The sequence below is a fragment of the Pezoporus flaviventris genome, unplaced genomic scaffold, assembly GCF_033815535.1.
Source record: "Pezoporus flaviventris isolate CSIRO_AGI_PZ_B2104156 unplaced genomic scaffold, CSIRO_AGI_Pfla_v1 ptg000076l, whole genome shotgun sequence".
Classification (NCBI taxonomy): Eukaryota; Metazoa; Chordata; class Aves; order Psittaciformes; family Psittacidae; genus Pezoporus; species Pezoporus flaviventris.
Window position 1 is genome coordinate 498,397 of NW_026892624.1, and position 23,720 is coordinate 522,116.

The 23,720-nt window shown below is 37.7% G+C and overlaps 1 protein-coding gene across 1 annotated transcript in view; it reads right to left on the minus strand.

Annotated features, from left to right (window-relative positions):
• Window positions 1-23,720, minus strand: part of KDM4C (lysine demethylase 4C) — a 267,977-nt gene that overhangs the window by 103,370 nt on the left and 140,887 nt on the right. The window contains exons 9-12 of the mRNA XM_061473111.1: window positions 18,370-18,563; window positions 15,491-15,729; window positions 13,070-13,422; window positions 10,661-10,772 (exon numbers count right to left, since the gene is read on the minus strand). Of these exons, the coding sequence (XP_061329095.1) occupies window positions 10,661-10,772; window positions 13,070-13,422; window positions 15,491-15,729; window positions 18,370-18,563 (898 nt within the window). The remainder of the gene's footprint in view (window positions 1-10,660; window positions 10,773-13,069; window positions 13,423-15,490; window positions 15,730-18,369; window positions 18,564-23,720) is intronic.

Consider the following 23,720-nt stretch of genomic DNA (forward strand, 5'->3'; position numbering starts at 1 on the left):
CTGATTAGTCACAAACACGAACTTATTAGAGAAAACATACACTGTGATTAAGAAAAGGTAGTGATAAGACTGGCCACAGACAAGACCACTACTATTTAAAAGAGATAGAATTACTATAAATACTAGCACAGGCTGAAAAAAATCTCATCAGTAACTTTGAAAAGGAGAGATGGGAAAACCATAACCAGGACTTGTCATGGACAAGCAGAACAAAGCACTGATCCCACTGATATTTAGGATGACTACGAAAATTTAAAGGTTCTAAGTTGAAAAAAGGAGAGAAAATGGGGCTTCAAAGGTTGCTTGTGTGCAGCATTGTGGAAGTTAGCAAAGAAATGACACACAGCATGCTAAAACAACAAAAAGAAACAGTCATGAAGATAACATAATACATATGCAATATACACAGACAATCAAGTTTTTAGCCTTAAAGTTGCAGCCTTAAATCATACATGATGCCCATACATTTAGGGATCATTTGCTGCGGTCTACTGCAACAGACCTTGTTCAAGTGATGGTGACCACGTATACCAAGGACAATGAATGGTCAAGGGATATCTGGTTTGATACTGATCCTTTTCACAGTGATGACTCAGGTGACATATAAGAAGAAAGTATTACGAAAATATTTGCTCCCATGGCAAACAAAGAAAGTAATGGGCCTGCTCCAGTCACAACCTGCACGTTGTGCACCTTTTAGAGGCTAGAAACATCCAGCATTGTGACAGTGAGCATATTATTAGACACCAGTAATGAAATTCATATTTGTATTTGAAATCTGCATTTGAAATGGTGGAGTCTGAGATGAGATCTAGGGTGTGCAGTAAGTTTGCTACTATAAGTTTGCTGCAGCAAGTTTGCTGCAGTAAGTTTGCTGCAGTAAGTTTGCTACTCCTGGACTTCAGCAGAGCAAACTCTGGCCCCTTGAGGAATCTGCTTGGTGGAATGCCATGGGATAAAGCCCCGGAGGGAAGAGGGACCCAAGAAAGGTGGTTAATAGTCAAGGATTGCCTCTTCCAAGTTCAAGAGTCATGTATCCCAGCAAAGAGGAAGGTGGGCAAGAACACCAGGAGGCCTGCATGGATGAACAAGGAGACCCTGGACAAATTCCAGCATAAAAAGGCCTAGGGAGAGCAGAAGCAAGGATTTGTAGCCTGGAAATTGTGGGCCCCCTCTGGAAGGAAATAGGAGACCTGATTATCCAGGACATGGAGAAGACTGAGGTACTCAACAATGGTTTTACTAGGTCTTTACCAGCAAGAGCTCCAGCCACACCGCCCAAGAAGCAAAATGCAAAGGCAGGTAAAGGGAGAATGAAGAACCACCTGCTGTAGAAGATCAGGCTCAAGATCATGTAAGGAACATGAAGGTGCACAAGGCCTGACAAGATGCATCTGTGGGTCCTGCTTGAACTAGTAGATGAAGTTACCAAGCAATTATCCATCATACTTAAGAAGTCACAGCTGTTAAATTAAGCTCCTGCTGACTGGAAAAGGAGAAATATAACCATTTTAAAAAGGGGGAAAAGAAAAAAAAGAAAACCCAGGGGACTACAGGCCAGTCAGTTTCACCTCGGTGCCTGGCAAGATCATGGAGCAGATCCTAATGGAAACTATGCTAAGGCACATGGACAACAAGGGGGTGACTGGTGAATGCTAACATGGCTTCACAATGGGTAAAAAGTCTCTGACAAATTTGGTGGCCTTCTATGACGGGTCACCAAATGGGACCCTTCTATGGGCCACAGTGCTGGTGGATAAAGGTAGAGTGACTGATGTCACCTACCTGGACTTGTGCAAGGCATTTGACTGTCCCACATGTCATCCATGTTTCTAAACTGGAGAGACATAGATTTGACAGATGGACCACTCAGCTGATATGCAAGTGGCTGGATAATTGCACTCAGCCAGTTGTGGTCAATGTCTAAGTGGAAACTGGTGACAAGTGGCATTGCTCAGGGGTCTGTCTATTGGGAATGGTCTTGTTTAACATCTCTGTCAGCAACATGGACAGTGGAATTGACTGCACCCTCAGCAAGTTTGCCAATGATACCAAGCTGTGTCATGTGGTTGACATGCTAGAGGGAAGGAATGCCATCCAGAGGCACCTCAACATGCTTGAGAGGTGGGGCAATGCCAACCTTATGAAGTTCAACAAGGCAAAGCACAAGGTCCTGCACCTAGGTCAGGGCAATCCCAGGCACAGCTACAGGTTGGGTGGAAAATGGGGTGATGGCAGCCCTGAGAAAGACATGTGGGTGCTGGTCACTGAGAAGCTCAACATGAGCTGACAAGGTGTGCAGATGCAGCTTAGAAATCAAACTGTGTGCTGGGCTGCATCAAAAGGAGCATGGACAGCAGGTCAAGGGATTCTGCTCTTCTAAGACCACAGCTGCAGTGCTGCATCCAGCTCTGGGGTCCCCAACACAAGAGGGATGTCGACCTGTTCAATCAAGTCTAGAAGAGGCCAAAAAGATGACCAGAGGGCTGAAGCACCTCTGCTATGGAGACAGGTTGAGAGTTGGGCTTGTTCAGCCTGGAAAAGACCAGGTTGGAGATGGCTTTGAGCAACCTCATCTAGTGGAAGGTGTCCCTACCCATGGCAGTGGGTGGTGGAACTAGATCATCTTTAAGGTCCCTTCCAATCCAAACCATTCTATCATTCTACAATTATGACTGAATTATGTATCACAACTGTTACTCTCCAAACCATAGTTTGTACTTGTACTGCGATTTGAGTGCACTGTTATCACTCTGCTCAATCAAAGTCCCATGCAACATCGAGTGATTTCAAATAAGTGAATTTTATATTATGCAGTGAATTTTTCATATGTGGAATATCTAAAAGGACTGTACCGGACCACAGCTCTTTCATCTAACAAATGGCAAAATAACTAAAATGTATTTAATTTACATTGCTATGCTGCTGATAAACTAACCAACTTTGAAAAAGCTCTAAGGACTTGTGGCATAGAGTTTCGGTTTACATTCACATCATCTGTAAAACTAATTTTACAGGACTATTGTATTGACAAGACAAGAAGGAGTACCACATAGGGAAAACATATTTTGTTGTTATTTTTTATCTCTTAGGCAACACAAATCTAACCTATGTCAATGTCAGGTTAGATGTCTGGGCAAAACACAAGTAGAATTTTGAGGAATCGGGTTACTTGAATGCTTGCAGATAAGACTGTGTTAGAGCTCTTCACTGAAACGGAGGCTCCTAATAGTGACTTATCTTCATAAATTAAGTATGGAAGATGCAAAGCAAAAAAAAACAATCACAGGTCCAAATTCACATGACAAATCGATGCCCTAATTGGAATTATAAATTAATAGCTTCAGGCTACAGTTCCTTCACAGATCACTAAAACAAATGTCCCACAGACACTCCATATACTAGACAACAATTGCATACAAACTCCCTCAAGGATCTATTTCTTAAGTGTAATTATTTTGTACATTTAAAAAAAAATATATAACACACTTCTCAGCCTAGAAATAACATCTAGTAAAACACCACTGGCATTAAAATCAAGTCACTTCCAATACTGATGATTTGCAAAAGAGCTTCAGATTTTGACAGAAGCAATGACAACTTTATAGGCTAGATTTTTTTTTAATTTGAAAAAAGTAAAAAAAGACTACTATGGTATCTTGGAACTAGGGTAATTTATTAGGCAATCCCCTGTATGAATACTTCAGGGAACTAATCCTCGTTAAAAGCAAGTCATACATTCTCTGTGTTTCTCTTTAGACCATTATAGGAATGGAAGTTCAACTCTAGAAGATAATGTTACAGAAGAGACATCTGTCTCACTGGCAAACATCATATCCAGTTTGCCTACTGGCTCCATAGCTACCCTTGAGAAGGTTATTGAGAGGTTGTACTAATGTAGCCAGAAATACATTTTCATTTTGGCATGCTTGATAATGAGAAATTATACAAGCCTTTGTATCTAAGACTGCAGTTATATGCATCCATTTAAGAAGTAAAATATTATAAGCTAAAAAAGCTGAGCAATTAGAACTGTAAGGTTCAGCTGGAGTACAATGAGTCCTAATGCTCAATGTCCAGCAAGTAAGGCATAAATGTTAGAAGAACTGGTCTGTATTCCCTTCTTGATTCAAAATAATAGCTACTCTTAGATCCTAACGTTTGTAGGTGTCCACTCTAGGGCAGTTAAGCACTGGTCATGAAAGATGTCAGGGGACCAAAGCCATCAGTGATAATCAAAGTTGTCAGTTCTTGCCATTTCTGCAGATCAGCTGCTAACCCACAAGGCTGACAAACAGTACTGGACATTCAGATAAAGTTAATATTTGATCTTTCAAAACCTTCCTTTCTTAAATACCTACTAAAGATTCTACCACAATTTTATAGTTTTTTGAGTCTTCAGGATACCACATACTGCGTAACTGCTTTTTATTGATTATGGTAATGAAATCTTGAAAATTTAAAGAATTTAAAGAGATCAGAAGCAAAGGAAAGCAGAGAAAACATTTTTCTAGCATAGCAATACTGCTGCAAGTAGTAGATAGTACTGGTCTATTCAAATGGTAGATGATGAAGCGTTAAAAATGCCAATTCTGTACTTGACTAACTCATGCTTACACAAGAGCAAATTGTTCTTAAAAAAGTAAAACTCCACTCAAAAAGCAGATCAACACAGTAGGGAGTGCTAGCAATACTGCAAACTATAATACCAATACGGCAAAAAATAAATATTTCTATCAATTGGTCAATAATTTTTTTCTCTACATCCTAAGTAACACCAGGAAAAAACATTTAAAGTTTCTTTCTTAAATAAGTAAGAATCTTCAAGAAAAATCTGGCATTCTAAGCCCTGAATCAAAATAATCATTTTCCCCTATTTCAGCATGCTTTTTTTTTTTACCTTTCCAGTACCTAAACAGGCTGACAAGAAAGCTGTAGAGGGACTTTTTACAAGCGCATGTAGTGACAGGACAAGGGGGAATGGCTTTAAGTTGAAAGAGAAGAGATTTGGTTTGGCTAGTAGGAATAAATTCTTTGCTACGAGGGTGGTGAGGCACTGGCACAGGTTGCCCAGAGAAGTTGTGACTGCCCCATCCCTGGCAGTGTCCAAGGAAAAGTTGGACAGGGCTTGGAACAACCTGGTCTAGTGGAAGGTGTCCCTCTCCGTGCAGGGGGGTTGGAACAAGATGAGTCCTTTCCAATCCTAACCACTGTATGATTCTGTGATTCTATGACAATACCAAACATGCCCTATATGGCTCGACTACTCATATCAGATTAAGCATATCTCACAGGATCCTAAGTGCGCTATGTGTCGTGGTTTAAACACAGTCAGCCCTAAATCACGCAGTCACACTCTCACTCTCCCCCCGTTTTTGCCCTCCCCGTACTCCCAGAGGGACGGAGAGGAGAATCGAAAAGAATGCAACTCCCACGGGTTGAGAAAAGAACAGTTTAGTAACTAAGGTATAACACAAATCACTACTGCTGCCACCAATAATAATAATGATAAAGGGAATAACAAGGGAAGAGAATACAACACCTCAGCACCTGCCGACTGATAACTCTCCGCCCCCAGCCTGACCAAGCACCGACCGATACCTCCTCCAACCCCGCAGTGTCCTAGCCCTTCTGCGTAACTCTCAGTTACATCCCCAGCATGACATGCTGTGGTATAGAATACTTCTTTGGTCACGTTGGGTCAGGTGTCCTGTCTCTGTTTCCTCCGGGCTTCCCCTCCTCCCTGGCAGAGCATGAGACTCACAAAGTCCTTGGTCAGACTAAAACATTTCAGCAGTAACTAAGAACATCGGTGTTATCAGCACTGTTCCCTGGCCAAAAGTCAAAACACAGCACTGCATCAGCTACTAAGAAAGAGAAAAAATGACTGCTACTGCTGAACCCAGGACAGTATGTCATAGTAGAAGGAAAACTACAGCTGTAGAAGTAACAATTTTCACTAATCAAACTCTTACATAAGCCACATTTTCCACTCACGATAGTTTTCTCTGTTTCCTTTTCTTACAACGTAACAAAGGCAAAAGGACTTTGAATTTCTGAATCATACTCAAAACACTAAAATCCACATACAAAGAAACCCATACTGAATCCAATCTGTACACTATTATTATATCATTTAGGGCAATGGGAAATTTTAGTCAGCTTGAATCTAAAAACAGTTTCTAATGTTGCATGCCCAAATATTGCTGGAAAGAAATCCCTGGGACCAATCAATGTGCATCCAAAGTCAGTATGCTTGCTCCTTCTGCTGAATTTGCTTTTTTTATTGCTTAAGTGAGCAGAAATATAACTGCATTAAATATAAAAGAATAATATTACCACAAGCTAATATACCACATTGAGCATACACCAAGGTTCATTACATAAAAATTATTAGTATTTTGAGTGTGACATACAGTCACACTGTACTGCCATACTTATTTTTCTAAACTGGCAGCCTGAGCTGTAATTTCTGGGATTGATTCCCCAGCCCCCAGCATTTCTCATTGCTCAGTCCTTTAGACATTAATTCTACAAAAACAGTCATAATAAGGAAGCCTCAGAAGTCAGACATATATAGGTGAAAGGTTTCAGGGAGAATGCAGGAAAAAAAAACAACCAACAAACCCAAAACAAAACAGAAAAGCACCAATAGACCACAAAGAAACAATTAACCCAATCGTTTTTCTGTAAGAGAAACATTCAGATCATGTAGAACCACACACACAAAAGAGTACATGCAGTGACAAAAAGAAAACACAGAAGTCAATGTCCAAGCAATCCAATGAAAAGGAAATTGATTTCTGCAAAGGACTCTGTATTAATAGGAAATCCAGAAATTCTCTGCTAAAATTTAAGTATGCTGTCAAATACGATAGTATTCTAGTTGCCAAATTAGGATTCTGAAATGGCTGACAGTGTCAAAGAATGCTGCCTTCATACTAATAACAGACTCCAATCATCTCTATTCACAGAAACTTCCTAATAGAACCTTAGTATTTGAAGGAGTTCAAATACATTAATTTGAATATAAATTACCTGTATTAGAAATGGCTACACACTATCCAAATTGTGGAAAGTGACATGATTTGCACTGAACTATTTCTTAGTTTTTCATAATAGCACTAGCCCATATCTTCTTCCTCCATTTTGTTTACATTTATGATTTTACCAGACCCAGATAAACTAAAATACAATGTATCAATACACAAATCCTCCTTGTAAGGGGGATCGATGAACTCAAAAATTACAAAGGAACTACAGTATCATAGACATTACCAGCATTATTTTTGTTCAAAAAACACAGACGACAAAAAAATGGGTAAGTATGCACGCTGAATTGTATTTCTGGTAACTCCAGAATATGGATGAAGCATCTTCATAAAGAACATAGTCATTAGTACATTTGATACTGATTACTCCCCTGATGCCTGACAACAAACATTCCTGAACATGGTCAGAATAATCTCCTTTGAGTGGCATTCATCTAGCCACAGACCTTTAACACGTACACCAGCATGTGCCAGGAAAGCTAATGAGGCATCAGTTTGCCAGTCTCCCTCAGCAGTTCTTCAATCTCTGTCTTGGATGTAAACATTCTGCTCACCCAAAATCTATTGTTTCTCTTCTGATGTTGTCACAAACACATGCTGATAAATTAGACTGCAATAAGAAAAAGTCGCATGAAAATAAAATAAAATTCCAGTTGCAGCTAGAAAATACCAATTACTGCCATGTCCAATAAAACTGTTAATTACTTCCTTCAATCAGTGAGCAGACAGGTGCTTAATAGCTGCTTGAAATGATTCTAAGGCAACATTTTCTTTTCTTACAAAAATACACCCTTATCTACCACAAGGAGAATCATCACATAAGGAGGAAAGACTGGAAGGTATATGACTTCTTGTTGGGATGCTGCTACATTCATGTAAAATTAAGACACTGAAAAGCTGACAAACTACCAGACAAAACAGCAGACAAAGAGCAGAACCCTTAATATTAACAAACCAGTGTCATCACATCATCATCTAGCTAAATTATATCATACACATTCATGCTTAAATCCATGCATTAGACATTTCACACTCTGTTTTAACTATAACATTGTAAAAGGATCAGCAAGCAAAAGGAATATAATCTCTAATTAAAAAATAGCAATTTAACTGCAACCTGCCACATATTTAAATCTTTAATTACTTTACTAGATGAACCTTACTGTTAATATCATCTTTTTTGTGTAAATTACCAGAACTCTTTCTGAAATACGCTCTGTCTAGCCCTCAAGGTATCTATACCCATTTATGATAAGGATCATAGGCCTAAACTGTGTCTAATTTTCAGAAAGATGCTTAACAGCTAATTTAAGTATCATGCCTGGCAAAACTGCCACTCAGATAAAAAAGAAAGTATGGCTTTCCCAAACTAGTGAGATGGAAGACCCAAGTCAATTACTTCAGTCTAGGAACGAGAAGAAAGATGTACTACTGAAGTTAAAATTACAGCACTGATCTTAACAATACCTAAATTCTTGCTAAATGAAAGCATAATATTCCACAGTTACATGAAGAAGAATCTATTAACAGGCATGCTGCCCCTCTCTGAAATCAAGAAAGTTTGTCGGTAGCTGTAAGCAATAGCTACTGTTGACTAAAGGTGTTAACTAAAGGGGCAAAAAATAGGAAGTCCAGCAAGACTCCTACCCTTAAAGTACAAAATAAGAGATGCAAGCAAAATGTAGGTACAAAGTGTAGGCAAACACTAAAGCATACAGCAATGCTGGAATCAGAGCTGTAGTCACAGACACGGTATCAGCTCCATTCTGCACTACGCTACACTGAGTATCAAAGTGCTCGAGGGAGTGTGAGGACCAATCTCCAGGTTTGCAAACTGAAGAGGTTATGAAGAATAGTACCTGGAAACTCTGTGGGTTGCAGAACTAAAATGGTAAGGCAATATGAAAAAGGAATGTGTTTGTTTTCCATTTTGACGGATAGTTTTGATGCATAGCTCGATAAGCTTCACAAGCCATGTTTGATAGATTAAAGTAGCTTTATTCATCAATTTTGGCTGGCTGTATATGTGATTGCTGGGTAAAGCACATTTACTTTTTCTACTTACTTCAAAGAAGCAAATCCCTATCTTGTGTAAATTTCTTAGCTTTTGTAGCCATCTGCACAACACAGCTCTCTAAAGTTAAAGCACTCAAGGAAGCTCGCAAAAAGAGGTGAGAAGTTGAGTTTTAACTGTTTTGATGACTAGTTAAAAAGATATTTAGTTAAAAAGAACCAAATTTCATGTCTGTAAAATTATTATTTTGTACAGAACTCTGTTCTATAGATCACTGTCATTTATCATCATTATTTATGCTTCTTTTTCTTAATTCCTAATGAAGACACTGTATAGAATACAATAACGGCTGAGATCTATAGTGAAGATTTGGGCAAACATGCTAAAAATTATGGCCTAACATTACACTTCCTATTTATTCAATTAAATTAAACAATGTAATTTCTTTGTCACTACTCAGCATTAAGATTTTTTTTTCTTTTTTTTTTAATTGCTTAAAAGTACCTAAATGCCACATCAGAAGCCCAGTCTTACGTATTCCTACCAAGGCCTGCTTTTGGTTGCTTTGTGCCATGTAAAATTAAGCAGAAAACTGCATTAAGAACGTCCTCAGTAATTGTTCAGCTACGGAAATAGAAAGATCTTTTGCAGTTTTCTAATACACGAAGATTGTTTTCATTATGTCCAAAAACAGAACTATGTTTTTCCACCTCTTTTTATGCTTGTGAAAACATAAAGACTTTTAAAGTCTTTCATACTATTCACTACTTGTAAACCTGCTTTATTTTTATTTTAAATCAATTGAGTAAAATTGAGTTACCAAAACTACAGGGAGAGAGATATTCATTCTTTCCACATGAAACTAAGCAAAAGCTTGGAAATAAAGACATATGCGAAGACTCTTGATAAACTTTTGATGATACCCAGAAGTCTGTAGTCTTTTTCTTGAATGAGAACACTCTCAAATATCCAGTGTGTATCAAAAAACAGACAAGTAAAAGGTAGCTTTACTGCAGTATAGGGAACTATGGCTTACATGTAATATTCATATTCAAAGGATTCTTATGTCACTTGTGTCTATGTTTACAAAATTAACAACTTGTTCTTAAAGACAACTGTTATGAGTTCTAATAAGGAATGTCCGATTGGTGAATACACTCATTTTAAATGACATGCTGTTGTTCAGAGTTTTTTGCAATGGCAGATCCAATGTTTTTAGAAGGATTTGCATGGAAACCAGCAAAAACTGCATGACCTTTCTGTGGATTCAGAGGCCTCACCGATACATTTCCCATAGAGAAGGAAATTATTTCATTTTGGTTGTTATCGCAAATGCCTATAGTTGTGGTTTAATCCCAGCTGGTAATTAAGTACCACAGAGCTGCTCACTCACTTCCCCCCCACAGTGTGGGGGAAAGAACCAGGGAAAATGAACATCAGTGTGTTATCAACATAATTCTCAGGCTAAAGCCAAAACACAGCACTGTACCAGCTACTAGGAAGAAAATTAACTCTACCCCAGCTGAAACCAGGACACCTATATACATAATACAGAAAAAGATCATCCAAAAAACATATTAAATAGTACACTCACCTTCATCAATAGTTGCTTGCTGTTTAACCAAAGTCATTGGAGATCTAGTTGGGGGTTTTTTTAGTGGATGACGCCAACTCTTAGATATTTTCATTCTTTCAACTTCCACTGACTGAAAAGTTAAAAACACAACTAATTTAGTATGTAATACTGCAAAGTAAATTTTGATGAAAATACTCTTCTGTAGAGATGTCAATTCTGTAAATACTACTTAACATACCAATAAAACATTTGTCTCTAATTCAGAATATACAGTTTCACTTAAAAGAACAACCCTTGTCAAACACAAACAGTTTGACATATAACCTACGGCAGCCCTTCCCAAATTGCACAGCATATATCCTGGTTTGCTCAGGTGATATTTAAGAAGAAGAACAGAAGTACAATAGAACCACTAACTGTGACTGGGAAAATAAGGCAGAAACCCATTGACCTCATTTGTAAAAAAGTATAAAATTTCTGAAGTACAAAAATAACCTTGAATTGAGACCAGAAATTAAGAGCACTGAATGCAATTAACATGTTAATTTGCAATATGAGGAAACTCCTTCTTCCCTTAAGCACCGTAGTATATATTCAGCTTGAAGTTACACAAGGTTCAAAAACTAAAGCCAATGCTACAAGCTCTGGAGCTGCAGCTTTCAAAACTTCAGATCTGAGTGCCAGTGGGGGAATAATGATGTAAATCAACTGCTGATGGTATCTGAAGGTTCAGGAGCTGAGGAACGCACACTAGCAGAAGGGTGGGAAGGACAGTCTCATATGATCCCTACAGACCACAGCATTTTGCTCCTCAACACCCTAAATCTAACCTAGCAGGTTACACACATTCTCCTGGATTAATTTGAGGGTTGAAAACTACTATTATACAATGGGAAAAAAATTATGAAACAACATATTTACTGTGATAAGCAGAGGTAGGAAGAATGCGATTAAAGCACAGGACAGGTTTAGGATTTAGAAAGCTACCAAGTAAGTAAAAAGGGAAAGAAGATCAGACTTTTTAATTGCATATGTACAACACATTTCTTCTTAAATGAAGGAATGCAATTATACCGGAGAATATCTGAAAACTCATATATAGATGGCTTAAAGGCACAGAAAGAGATAAATATAACCTCTAATACATGGTGATTAAAACATTGAGATGTTTATAGTGCTCCTTTCTGCTACAGTGGAAAAGGCTGGAGCCAAGATTATTAAAACTCACAACACTGCAAAAAAAAAACGTAGTGCACAGTTCATGTCTGTGAAAGGGTCACCAAGATTTTACTTTGGCTTCTAAAACGTATTTCCCACTAAGTCTGGCAATCTACAAGTGGATTTCCTGACCAGTCTGTCAACCTGGCACTGAACTCACAACTCGGAAAGCTACTGTGACCACCACAGCTTAATTTTTTTTTTTTTTTTGGCTTCAAAAAAATCGAACCCACCCACCCTCCACAGCAGAACAGCAAGAGTAAAACAAGACTGTGAGTTTGTAGATGACCCAATGAGAAAACATTATTAAAACTACTATAAAAAAAAAACCAAACAGATTCCTTTTATTAGAGGGATCTTTTCCTTCAAGTGTTTCCTTTACATGTTTCAGGCCATTAACAAAATCCAAAAATAGCAAGTTTCAGACCCTGAGATCATGCTATCTGTATTATCCTGCAAGAGAGAATTCTTGAAGATTCACTTTCTCCAACATCAACACGATGGACACAGTTTCAACTAAAACAAGAAAGTCCATAAAATTTTGTAAACTTCATAAACAATGTGAAATAATGTAATAAAATGAAAGCAAACTCTGTTTCCACCTAACCTGATGCAGAGATGCTCCTCATATTTTCTTCGTCCACTTCTTCATTTGAAAAGGGCATCAGTCCAAAATTAAATTACCATGTGCTCCCACATTGATACGTTCTGTCCATGGACAGTAAGGCTCAGAATCAACCTATTCTGCTGACATTTTACGAGCATACTCTTAAACCTCCTTAAGACTCAGTCAAAACAGCCCTTTTTTTGAAACACAAATATAATACTTATCTCTAATACTTTGAATTTCATGTTAGTAGCAATAACTAAAGCTGATAGCCGTGCCTCTACTGGCAGGCAGCGAACATGGGAATAGTTTGAGAATAGCTGCTGACAGTTTGGACTCACAGATATAAAATGAAATTACTAGGTATCTAAAATCAGAGGGAAAATATGTCAATAAGCAAGCTCCAGAAACATTCTGCTTTTGGATCCAAATTCTCACTCTTGCCTGAACATTTCAAAACATGTTCAAATTAGCATCCAAATAAAATCATGCATATTCTTAATTTTTTTAATACGGATATCAGGTCTCATTAGAAAAATGTTCATTCACATTTTATCAAATAAGGAATATATTACTGTAATGATGTAATTTGCTTCACATACAGTGGATGCTTCCGCGCCATCATTCTCATCATTCTTTACAACAGGTACTTCTCCATGGTCCAACATTCCACAGCTTTCTAGATCGCTGACATCATCGTCTATCAAGCCATTTTCCTCTTTATCTGGGTTTTCAGCTTCAGAAGCTTGTCCTAACTTACGGCATGGCATGGGTGAAACAGACTGATTCTGAAATGCCAAACTCTCTTCTTCTCTACAGCTGTCTGAAGTTGGCATGAAAGCAACAGAAACTTCAAATGCAAGAGGATGACTGGAATCTGTCCTGTTCTCATCTTCCATTTTTGTTTTCTCTAGTACAGGAACAGGTCTCGAAAATGAGTCTGAATGGATGCTTCCTACAGATGAAGAATATTATTTGTTAATAAATCTCACTTTATATTACTGAATTTTATTTTACAACAATCTGAGTTACTCAAATTTAAAGAACGATTCCTCATTTAGAAGCCATACAGAAAATCATTTGGTAAAAGGACATAAACAAACTTGGAGTATAGGTTTGATCAAAGAATAAATTAAATGTGAATGTTTTTGAGTTTGGTGTGTGAACTACAGTTTTAATCAATCAGTATTTTGTATTTGAATCACAACATATCTTCATGTCATTCAAAATAAACAACATTCATATAGATTGTTTATCCTCACAGCTAACAATTACTTTGACTAGTTGGAAAAAATTATAACAAGGTTTGTATACTTGCATTTATGTATATTGAACTTTATACCCTGCATTTGTAGCTATTATGCCTGTTTTAAAAATTAAAATAAACAAATACTATTGGCTTACAATTTGGAAGATCTATTTCAAATAGATACCAAGAATATTTTGAAAACATGTGCAATAATTCAAAGTAATTAGCATAATTTTATAGTTCAGTTATGCTGAAGGGTGAAATTGTGTGGATTTTCCTCTATCAAAATTTAAAATGCTTGCATGGAAGATGCAGATGCTTGCACGGAATAGACAGAACAGTGAATTAGAGAGGTCTCTCAAAAAAGATGTTCCTGAAGATCTCAGTGGCACACACCAGTGTATTCTGATTCAGCAGCACATCCAAAGCATCAAAGAAAAAGAACCTTCCCATTCTTTTTTTTACAATGGTTGTTTGAACTTGTTTTTCTGAAAAATTTCTTTTTTGGGTCAAATGAATACAAAATTTAGTAATACAAAGCCAAAACTAAAACTTAATCTCTGTGTATGAAGAATACTGCCTTGACTGAGCAAAACTGACATACTAGCTAGAGATAATGCAAGACCAATGACCATCTCCAATGTGAGTACTGGAGTTCCCACCATTGTATCTAAAAAAGTCATTTTCCTTACAAAGGTCCAGGCACCACCCTTTATTAGCACAAATGTAAGAGGACCGTTCTCCACTCTCTTCTGCTTTCCTTCCTTTGTCAACAAACCCAGAGTGGACATAAACAAAATTCTAGTTTCCTAGAGGTCATGAACATGCCAAACCTCTACTAAAAGTCAGGGAAGGCTGTAAAGGAATAGAACCACCTTCTTTTTAAAAAAAAAAAAAAAAAGAAAGAGATTATTAGAACAGACCTGGAAAGGTTTGACAGAGCACCAACTATTTGTATGCAGGAATTTCTAAGCCTCCATATCGGAATACTGACTTTGTTATCTTTATGTGGATCAATCCTAGTGTTTTCCACTTCTATATAACCATTAACATAATCATTAATATTCACAATCTGGGAAATACTGCCTATACGCAATTTACAAGTCAATTTTCAGTATAAATATAAACCCAAATGGGACTGCTCACAAACTTAAAGTTCGGTTTAGTCTGCCTTTCTGCACAGCAATGTGAGACTGCACCTGAACTACACAGAAATGTGAAACAGAAGAAATAAAGTCCAGAACAGACCAAGTGTGTTAGTATAAAATAGTTTTATGGAAAAAAAAGGCCCATCTTTGCCTTTACAACTTGCATTGTCAGCCAGCTGGAAGTGACAAGCAATCTGCACTCGCAAAATACAGCATTTCTGTGCACAAGTATAAATGACTTCTAATACGCAGCATTCTTCATGTAAACACACATAGCTTACTATCAGCATATATGTTCTCTACTGTTTGTGTGTTAAGACATTCTGTATCATTTCTCCGCAAAAAAAAAAATCTGTTAAACATTATCAGTCTACTGAAGAAATATAATTTACGAAACCTAATCATTTTTGTCCCTTAAAAACCATTTCACTAACAGTTTAGGTGATATTACTCCCAGCTCAGAATATTAATTTTAGCATTTTTTCATTCTTACTGAATTGCATAACTACATAAGCATTTTAGTATGCTACTTAGGATAATACTATGCTTTATCACCCACCGATCTGTGCATTAGAGTACCAGCAGCCTACAACTTTCATGTGAAACATAATCAGTCCTTATCTCACCTGCAACCTTGACATTATCCAACAAATGTTGATCCAGTTGCATTCTACTACTGTCGTCTTCTCCCCCAGAAGGCACTTCTATGTTTACAAGCCTCACTTTTTTCCCAGGTTCTTCACTGACCTTGAAGCCATCAGCAGCTGCTTCAGTTGCTCTGATTTCTGCACCGGATACCATAGCAGATACTCTCTTGTCCTCTGGAGTTTTAAGCTTTTTAGATTGAGATTTGGTGTGAGGGAAGCTGTTATAAAGAGATATTGCTGTCAGAGTGAAATGTCTGTCTTGGATAAGATAAAACGTCTACCAATATATATGTCCCTTTCGCCTGCTTAAAGTGGTAAAAACTGACAATTTTTCATCTTTTTGTGTGAGATAGTGTTTACAATTTATTAAGTTAACAATTGATTGGATCTAACCTTCCAATCTTTTATCACCATGCTATGGCAAAGTTATTAAACTGTAAAAGTAAAATAACCTCACATAACTATTACTTAACAAGCATCCAAAGTAGCTTTTTAATGAATCATTCTTTTGAACCTGAAAGAGAACACCCCTTATAAAAGTAATGAAGACAAAACATTCTCAGCTGCACTAAAATCAGGTTGCATTGCAAATTCAAATGCTAATAAAACACTACTATGAATATCATTATAAAATAGGACCTGCTTAGATATTTAAATTTTTAAATGCATTTTAAGGAAAAATCCTGATAACTAAATATTTTGAATGGCTACAGTGTCAATCAATACATTCCATAATGCTGTGCAAAAATCCCAGAAATTAAAGCTTCTGGATGTTTTTGCACACTCAGAAGTAGAAGAGAAAGGTTAAAGCCAGAGAAATAGCACCCTCTGTCAGAAACTGGTTTGTAATTTATGTGCTTGGGATAAAAGTAACAAGAGGTAAGTACAGTTTCAAATTCAACTATGTGACACAGGAGGCAATTTTTATGTGCTTCATCACACATCAGATTTCAGAACTCGTAACACACTAGTGGCAGGAAAATAATGGCTATAAAGGTCTTGCATCTCAGACTATAGACATCTCCAGAAAAACATTTTGCTACCCCTTACGTTTTATCCTATGTTGATCATTGTGTATCTTTCAACACCCTCTATAAAACAGTAATTTCCAGAAAATTTGCCTGAGATGCCCACCAGTTCACAGTGTACTATAACAGCAAGTATTATTACTGTTTATGTGCAGTTCAAGATGTTCCACTGTTGCAAAGTATTTCAGCTGCTAATGTCAGAGTTAAGCTCTCCCTGTCATATATTCATGAAGATTTCCATGGATGGTATTTGTATTATTCCCATAATCAAAATGATGACAATTGCAATTGACACATTACACTAGAAATGAAGCTGAATAAACATTTTATCCTCTCTTTTCAATACACAGTTATAGTGCCTGAACAAAAGCCAACTCAAGAATTAAAAAGCATTGGAATTGTGTTTTTTAGCCTAGCTAAGTGCAAGAAATCAGACCATGTGCTCATATGATAAAACTTTCAACAAAATTATTATAAAGTCTTTGCTTTTAGTCAAAACTGTTTAGCTGTAAGAGACTACCAAAATAATCACTGCTGGTCCACATGTGATATGCTTTACACTGGATACAATCAAACATACTACAGGCAAAATAACATTCAAGTAACCAACAGAATTCTTCTCTCTCTACCTGGGTTAATATTATACACATACTAATAAATTTGCTCTCCAGCTGCTTCACTGGTTGCCTTCAAGAACTGATTCTGCCCCACGAACTGTTCTTATCCAGAACAAACACAGGGTTGTACTTCTCAACTATAATATTCCACTACAGTGGCAGCTCGTCCTCTTCTTTACCAGTCTGCTTTTCCTATCATTTTCCTCAATAAATCATACACACGTTAACTGACAAAGAAAATTAAGAAATTCAGCTTAAGAGCAATTTTTAAACATAACTATATTGTAAGATAATTTGAAAGAGGAAAAAGGTCTTAAAAATTCAGTATTATCTTTAACCCAGCAAACTGCACCCCACAATAAGCAAATAAAACTTCATTAGATAATGAAGAAAAAAAAACCCATAAAGATCCTGCTAAGACACACAAACATTAGTGTAGAAAAAATTTTTCTACAATGCAAAGAAAAAACATGATGCACACCATGAAAATAGATCCAGCTGCGAAACTGCTTTAACAGGTCAAATTTGACCTATTAAAGACGTCAATTTGACAGCTCCAGTGACAAGCTGCCATTTTCCTCCGAATTTTCTTAGTGGTGTCAGCACCAACAACTGAGATCAAGGCCTTCCTTATGACAAATTATGATCTGTGATAGACCTGGGGTAAACACAGAGGTCTGGGCTGCAGCACTCTGAGAGTGTGACAAAAATGCAGTGCTGCCTCCTTGGAGATGATGGAAGTGAGGGCTAAGACTCCTGCTAGAGACTTCACACAAATGTTTGGATTCTACCACAGCTTCATGATTAATTTTTCCAATTTAAGTTTTTCCTCAACTCTTAGGAGACATATTCCTTGTCTTTCAGTTGCAGATGTCACTATAAACAATGGCAACCATTCACACCTTGAAAATTTTAATAGAATAATCTCTATGAAAGAAGGATTCTAAATACCACGCTAGCATGCCTTTTGGTACTCCCCATACTCACCAACTTCAGCTGTATACATAACATGTAAATTGAATTAATTTTTTACAGTCACTCTTGCTTCTCCCAAGTTTGTGTTAATATAGAAAACAGAAAAAACAAACTTTGTTTAGGTAAAAGAATTTCAAAAAAGAATTAAAAAAAAAGTTTAGCGAAAGTGTCAAAACTGAAACAAAAAGGAAACTGACATCATATTGAAGACAATTAAATGGAGGATATATATAAATACCTCTTGGGAAATTTCTTTATTTTCCTTCTTCTCTGTAGCCAGGTATTTACTTCAGGTGTTGATTCAGGAGTTGGTTTTGTGTGATCAATAGTGTATATATCCTTGCCTTGTTTCCACAGCTGGTATCTGTCTGGTTGAAACTTCCTCACAAAGACATCCATAGATATTTTCACCATGTCCCTCCTACAAGTGCACTGCAAGAGAAGACAGGAATATGTAAATGACAAGTAAGAGAATATGCTCCAGTTTGCAGTAAAGAAAGTTCAAAATAAAAATCCCACATGTGAAAACCAGCTCTACTTTAATCAGAATGTTCCTTTTCCCCTCTTTCTCACTTCTTCAGGGCTAAGGATAGTTCAAAAGAATATAATGAATACTGTATAAATATGAAATATATTGTAAATGTATGTATATATGTATAAATATAAAATGAATATCTGAATAAATGCACACCAAGAATACACACTAGGATTCCACAAAGGTACTTCGGGACACTACATTGTTTGATTAACTCCTAAAGTTAAGACCAGAAAGAAATTACAGCAAGTCTTTTTGCTCTATTAGCTGTTCTTGATAGTTTTAGGCAGAGTAAGTTGTTGAATCCAGAGACTGCACATATTACCAGTGGCACCACAATTTTATCTTTAAAACTAACTCATGTAGTATCCACCTGCCCCAAAAGTCTTTACAGGACTACAGTCCTAGCTTTTAACTCATCAAAAGAAAATGCATACAAGTACATATCAAGTTACAGTTTTACCCAGGTTTTTCTACAAAGAGGAAGAAACAAGCAAGGGGAGTGTTACGTTTAAGGTCTAGAAGGGTGTGTTATAAACATGTAGTCTGACCTGTGCAATGCAGACCCTAAAATCTCATGAAGTCCTTTTTTAATCAACCTTCCTCTAGTCCCTGACTTTAGTCCCCCAAAGAATTTCCACACTGCTTTTCTTTACAAATTAGGCATATGAGTAGAGTATTTTAGGCTTATCTGAATAAACTCTTAATGGTGATCACGTAAATGCAGTCTTCACTTGAAATACTGTAGATGCTGAGACAATTTTCAGGCTAAAGTTACTGTACCTAATGATCCATAATATTTAATATTTGGAGACTGCAATAAGTAAATCACCATGCCCATAGCACAAACTGCTGTGGTGGTTTAACTTCGCCTGGCTGCCAGGTGCCCACAGACCTGCTTTCTCATTCCCCCTCCTCAGCAGAGAAAAATAAGAATGAAAAAGCTCATGGATTGAGATAAGGACAGGAAGATCTCTGACCAACTACCACTGCAGACTCAGCTTGAGCATCCCCCACATTCCATTTTCCTCAAGCTGAACTTCCCCCTTGACTATGGTGTTTGCAGGGCTGTTTCATTCACATTTTCCTTACTTGTCTCTCTCACAGCTGTTGTACAGGTTTTTTCACCCTTTCTCAAACATGCTATCATAGGGATGCCAAAAGAACCACTGACAGGCTCAGCTGTGGGCAGCAGCAGCTTCATTTTGGAACCAGCTGGAACTGGTTCTGTTCAACATACAGTAAGCTCCTGATCCCCTCTCACAGAAGCCACCCTACACTATGAAAACCTTGCCACGTAAATCCAGTACATTATTCAGTAATTATTCCAATTAAAAGCTAAACATATAGTTTAAAAACATACAGTTTAAAACACATAGTTTCTAATGGACAAACTTTTAGCACTACAGCTAAATGACTCTGCTAAACGGCAAAACTGAGACTGTATTTTTCTTCAGTAAACCGATACATTAAAAAACTGGCACATGCAAGATCTAGCTTTCTAAGTTTGCTACAGCTAGGTGTATCACCGCTTTTTAAGCCAGTGATCATAGAATCATGGAATCATAGAATCGTTAGGGTTGGAAAGGACCTTAAGATCATCAAGTTCCAACCCTCCTGCTACAGGCAGGGGGCACCTTACGCTAAATCATCTCACCCAAGGCCTCATCCAACCTGGTCTTGAACACTGCCAGGGATGGAGCATTCACAACCTCCCTGGGCAACCTATTCCAGTGCCTCATCACCCTAACAGGAAAGAATTTCCTCCTTATATCAAATCTAAACTTCCCCTGTTTAAGTTTGAACCCGTTACCCCTTGTCCTATCACTACAGTCTCTAATGAAGAGTCCCTCCCCAGCATCCCTATAGGCCCCCTTCAGATACTGGAAGGCTGCTATGAGGTCTCCATGCAGCCTTCTCTTCTCCAGGCTGAACAGCCCCAACTTTCTCAGCCTGTCTTCATACAGGAGGTGCTCCAGTCCTCTGATCATCCTCATGGCCCTTCTCTGGACTTGTTCCAACAGTTCCATGTCCTTTTTATGTTGAGGACACCAGAACTGCACATAATACTCCAAGTGAGGTCTCACAAGAGCAGAGTAGAGGGGCAGGATCACCTCCTTCGACCTGCTGGCCACACTCCTTTTGATGCAGCCCAGGATACAGCTGGCTTTCTGGGCTGCAAGCCCATGTTCATTTTCTCACCAACCAACACCCCCGAGTCCTTCTCCACAGGGCTGCTCTGAATCTCTTCTCTGCCCACCCTGTAGCTCTGCCTGGGATTGCTCTGACCCAGGTGTAGGACCTTGAACTTGGCATGGTTAAACCTCATGAGGTTGGCATCAGCCCACCTCACAAGCGTGTCAAGGTCCCTCTGGATGGCATTCCTTCCCTCCAGCGTATCAACCGAACCACACAGCTTGGTGTCATTGGCAAACTTGCTGAGGGCGCACTGAATCCCACTGTCCATGTCACTGACAAAGATGTCGAACAAGACCGGTCCCAACACCGATCCCTGAGGGACGCCACTCGTTACTGGTCTCCAGCTGGACATTGACCACAACTCTTTGTGTGAGGCCATGCAGCCAGTTCTTTATCCACCAAGTGGTCCATCCATCAAATTGATGTCTCTCCAATTTAGAGACAAGGATGTCGTGTGGGACAGTGTCGAACGCTTTGCACAAGTCCAGGTAGATGACATCAACTGCTCTACCCCTGTCCATCAGTTCCGTAGCCCCATCATAGAAGGCCACCAAATCGGTCAGGAAGGATTTCCCCTTAGTGAAGCCATACTGGCTGTCACCAAGCACCTTGTTGTTTTTCATGTGCCTTAGCATGCCTTCCAGGAGAATCTGCTCCAAGATTTTGCCAGACACAGAGGTGAGACTGACTGGTCTGTAATTCCCCGGGTCATCCATTTTCCCCTTCTTGAAAATGGGGGTTATATTTCCCTTTTTCCAGTCGTTGGGAACTTCACCTGACTGCCATGATTTCTCAAATATGATGGCTAGTGGCTTAGCAACTTCATTTGCCAGCTCCTTCAGGACCCGCGGATGGATCTCATCAGGACCCAATGTTTAATCATGGAAAAGTTGAAACACACAAGGGACTGAATGCAACTTTTCTACTAGCTAGTTTTCTATGTGCTGGATACAAATTTCTTTAACTGCTACTTCCATTTCTAATCCAACTTTTTCCTCTTGAAAAATCACAAGCTACATAATGAAAAGCAGGCATCCAAGATGCATTAAAATGGTTGCTTTTCTTCCAGTATGTCAACATCAACATGTTGGATGCTCAGAACACTGCCCTCTAATGCAAGTTGGAATGGAAACAAGAAAAGAAATTCAACACAGAAAAGTAATTTTATGCAGCTGCCTTCAATGGAAGTTTTTACCCAAACCATGATCAGAATTTTCCTTATTTTCAAACAACATGCATGTATGCAGGTATGCACACATTCTGTAAGAGACTTAACCTTATTTAAACAGTGTGTCTCACCCAGAGAGTTCATGATCATTCACAATACATAGTAATAGAAAAGCTAATAAGATACTACTGTATACTGGAAAGGTGCACAGATGGTCCACTGTAATATTTTTAACTTTTAAAAATGAAAAGTTGTAGCACAAAGACAATCAGCATGGCGTTTTCTCTCCCCTTACACACAAAATGCTTTCATATTCCAGCCACGCTGCTACATACAGAAATGGCTGTTAAAGCAAAGATTTAGAGGATTACTGGTTTTGCTATTAGACAACGAGACCTCTAGTGGTTTGGAAGAAAATAATTGCTTGAGTCAGCCTTGAAGTATCTAAAAAGAAAAGACATCAAGAAATAAAATGCATTCTATGATCAGATGATGATAACAATACATGAACAGACTCAAAATAAATTATGTCTAAATGAGGCACAGAATTTCTGTCTTTCAGTAATCCCTGATCAGTTTCCACGACATTTTAATGCAACTACTGTAAATTATTTTTAAAAACAAGCAGGCATTAAAAATATCATAGAATTCTTTAGAAGAGTTAAAACTTTTAAAAACATACATTTCTGAGTAAAAAGTTATGGAGGAACATCATACTCAACAGTATCACTGCTTGCCTGAAAATACAGAGCAGGCTTCTAGGCACTGAAGAGTGGAAATATTTGGAAGTATCGTGTCAGACAATGGCAGCAGATATGTTCTTAAAACAATTTCTACTCATATTCCCTAAAAGGAGCCTAGGAAAAAAAAAAAAACAAACAACAAAACAAGCAAACAAACAAAAAATTAAAAAACCCAACAACAAAAGTTCCGTGCACATACACCACAAAAAAACTTGATGCTTTGATAAATAATCAGGAGGAGGTTTATTTTGGTCTTCTTGGTGGTGGTGGTAATGGATTTTAATGGTTTTTCTTCATTTCCCATTTGACTGACTTGTAGCTGACAGTTATATGGCTTTCTGCTCCCAAGACAAAAAAGTGAATGAAAGATTCTCTCTGAAGCAAAACTAAATGTCATTTTGTTGAAGAAGCCTCTAGGGACAAAGGGAACATGCAACAGTCTACTAAAATACTCACAGTGACGCTTCCATGGACCACTATAATTTTGGAAGCAGTTTTAATATTCTTCAAAATAAATGCAAAATTGAAGCTGTTGGATCACCATGTAAAATACAACTGATGTTGCCATAGATAAACATCACCTTTGCAATGAAAAGAATAATTTTCTATATGAAGTACTATTAGTCTGATACATATTCTTCAACCAAAGATTAGCAACCAGAATACTTACGGGAACAACTCTCTCACAGTTCTTACTGTTAAACTGTTACTACTACCGTCATCAATGTCAGCATTATTAATAGTATTATTATTGTTATTAATACTGTTTATCTTATCATAAAGATACAGCTTGGAGTTGAGCACTTCAAATAGCATTTATTAGTAGTTGCAAACCTTTATAGCAATGAATCAGAAGAAGAATGTTTCAGTAATTTTAACTAATTGATATAACTAAATGGTGAGATATATTTGTAATATAAGAAAATTACCTAGGAGAGATGTAC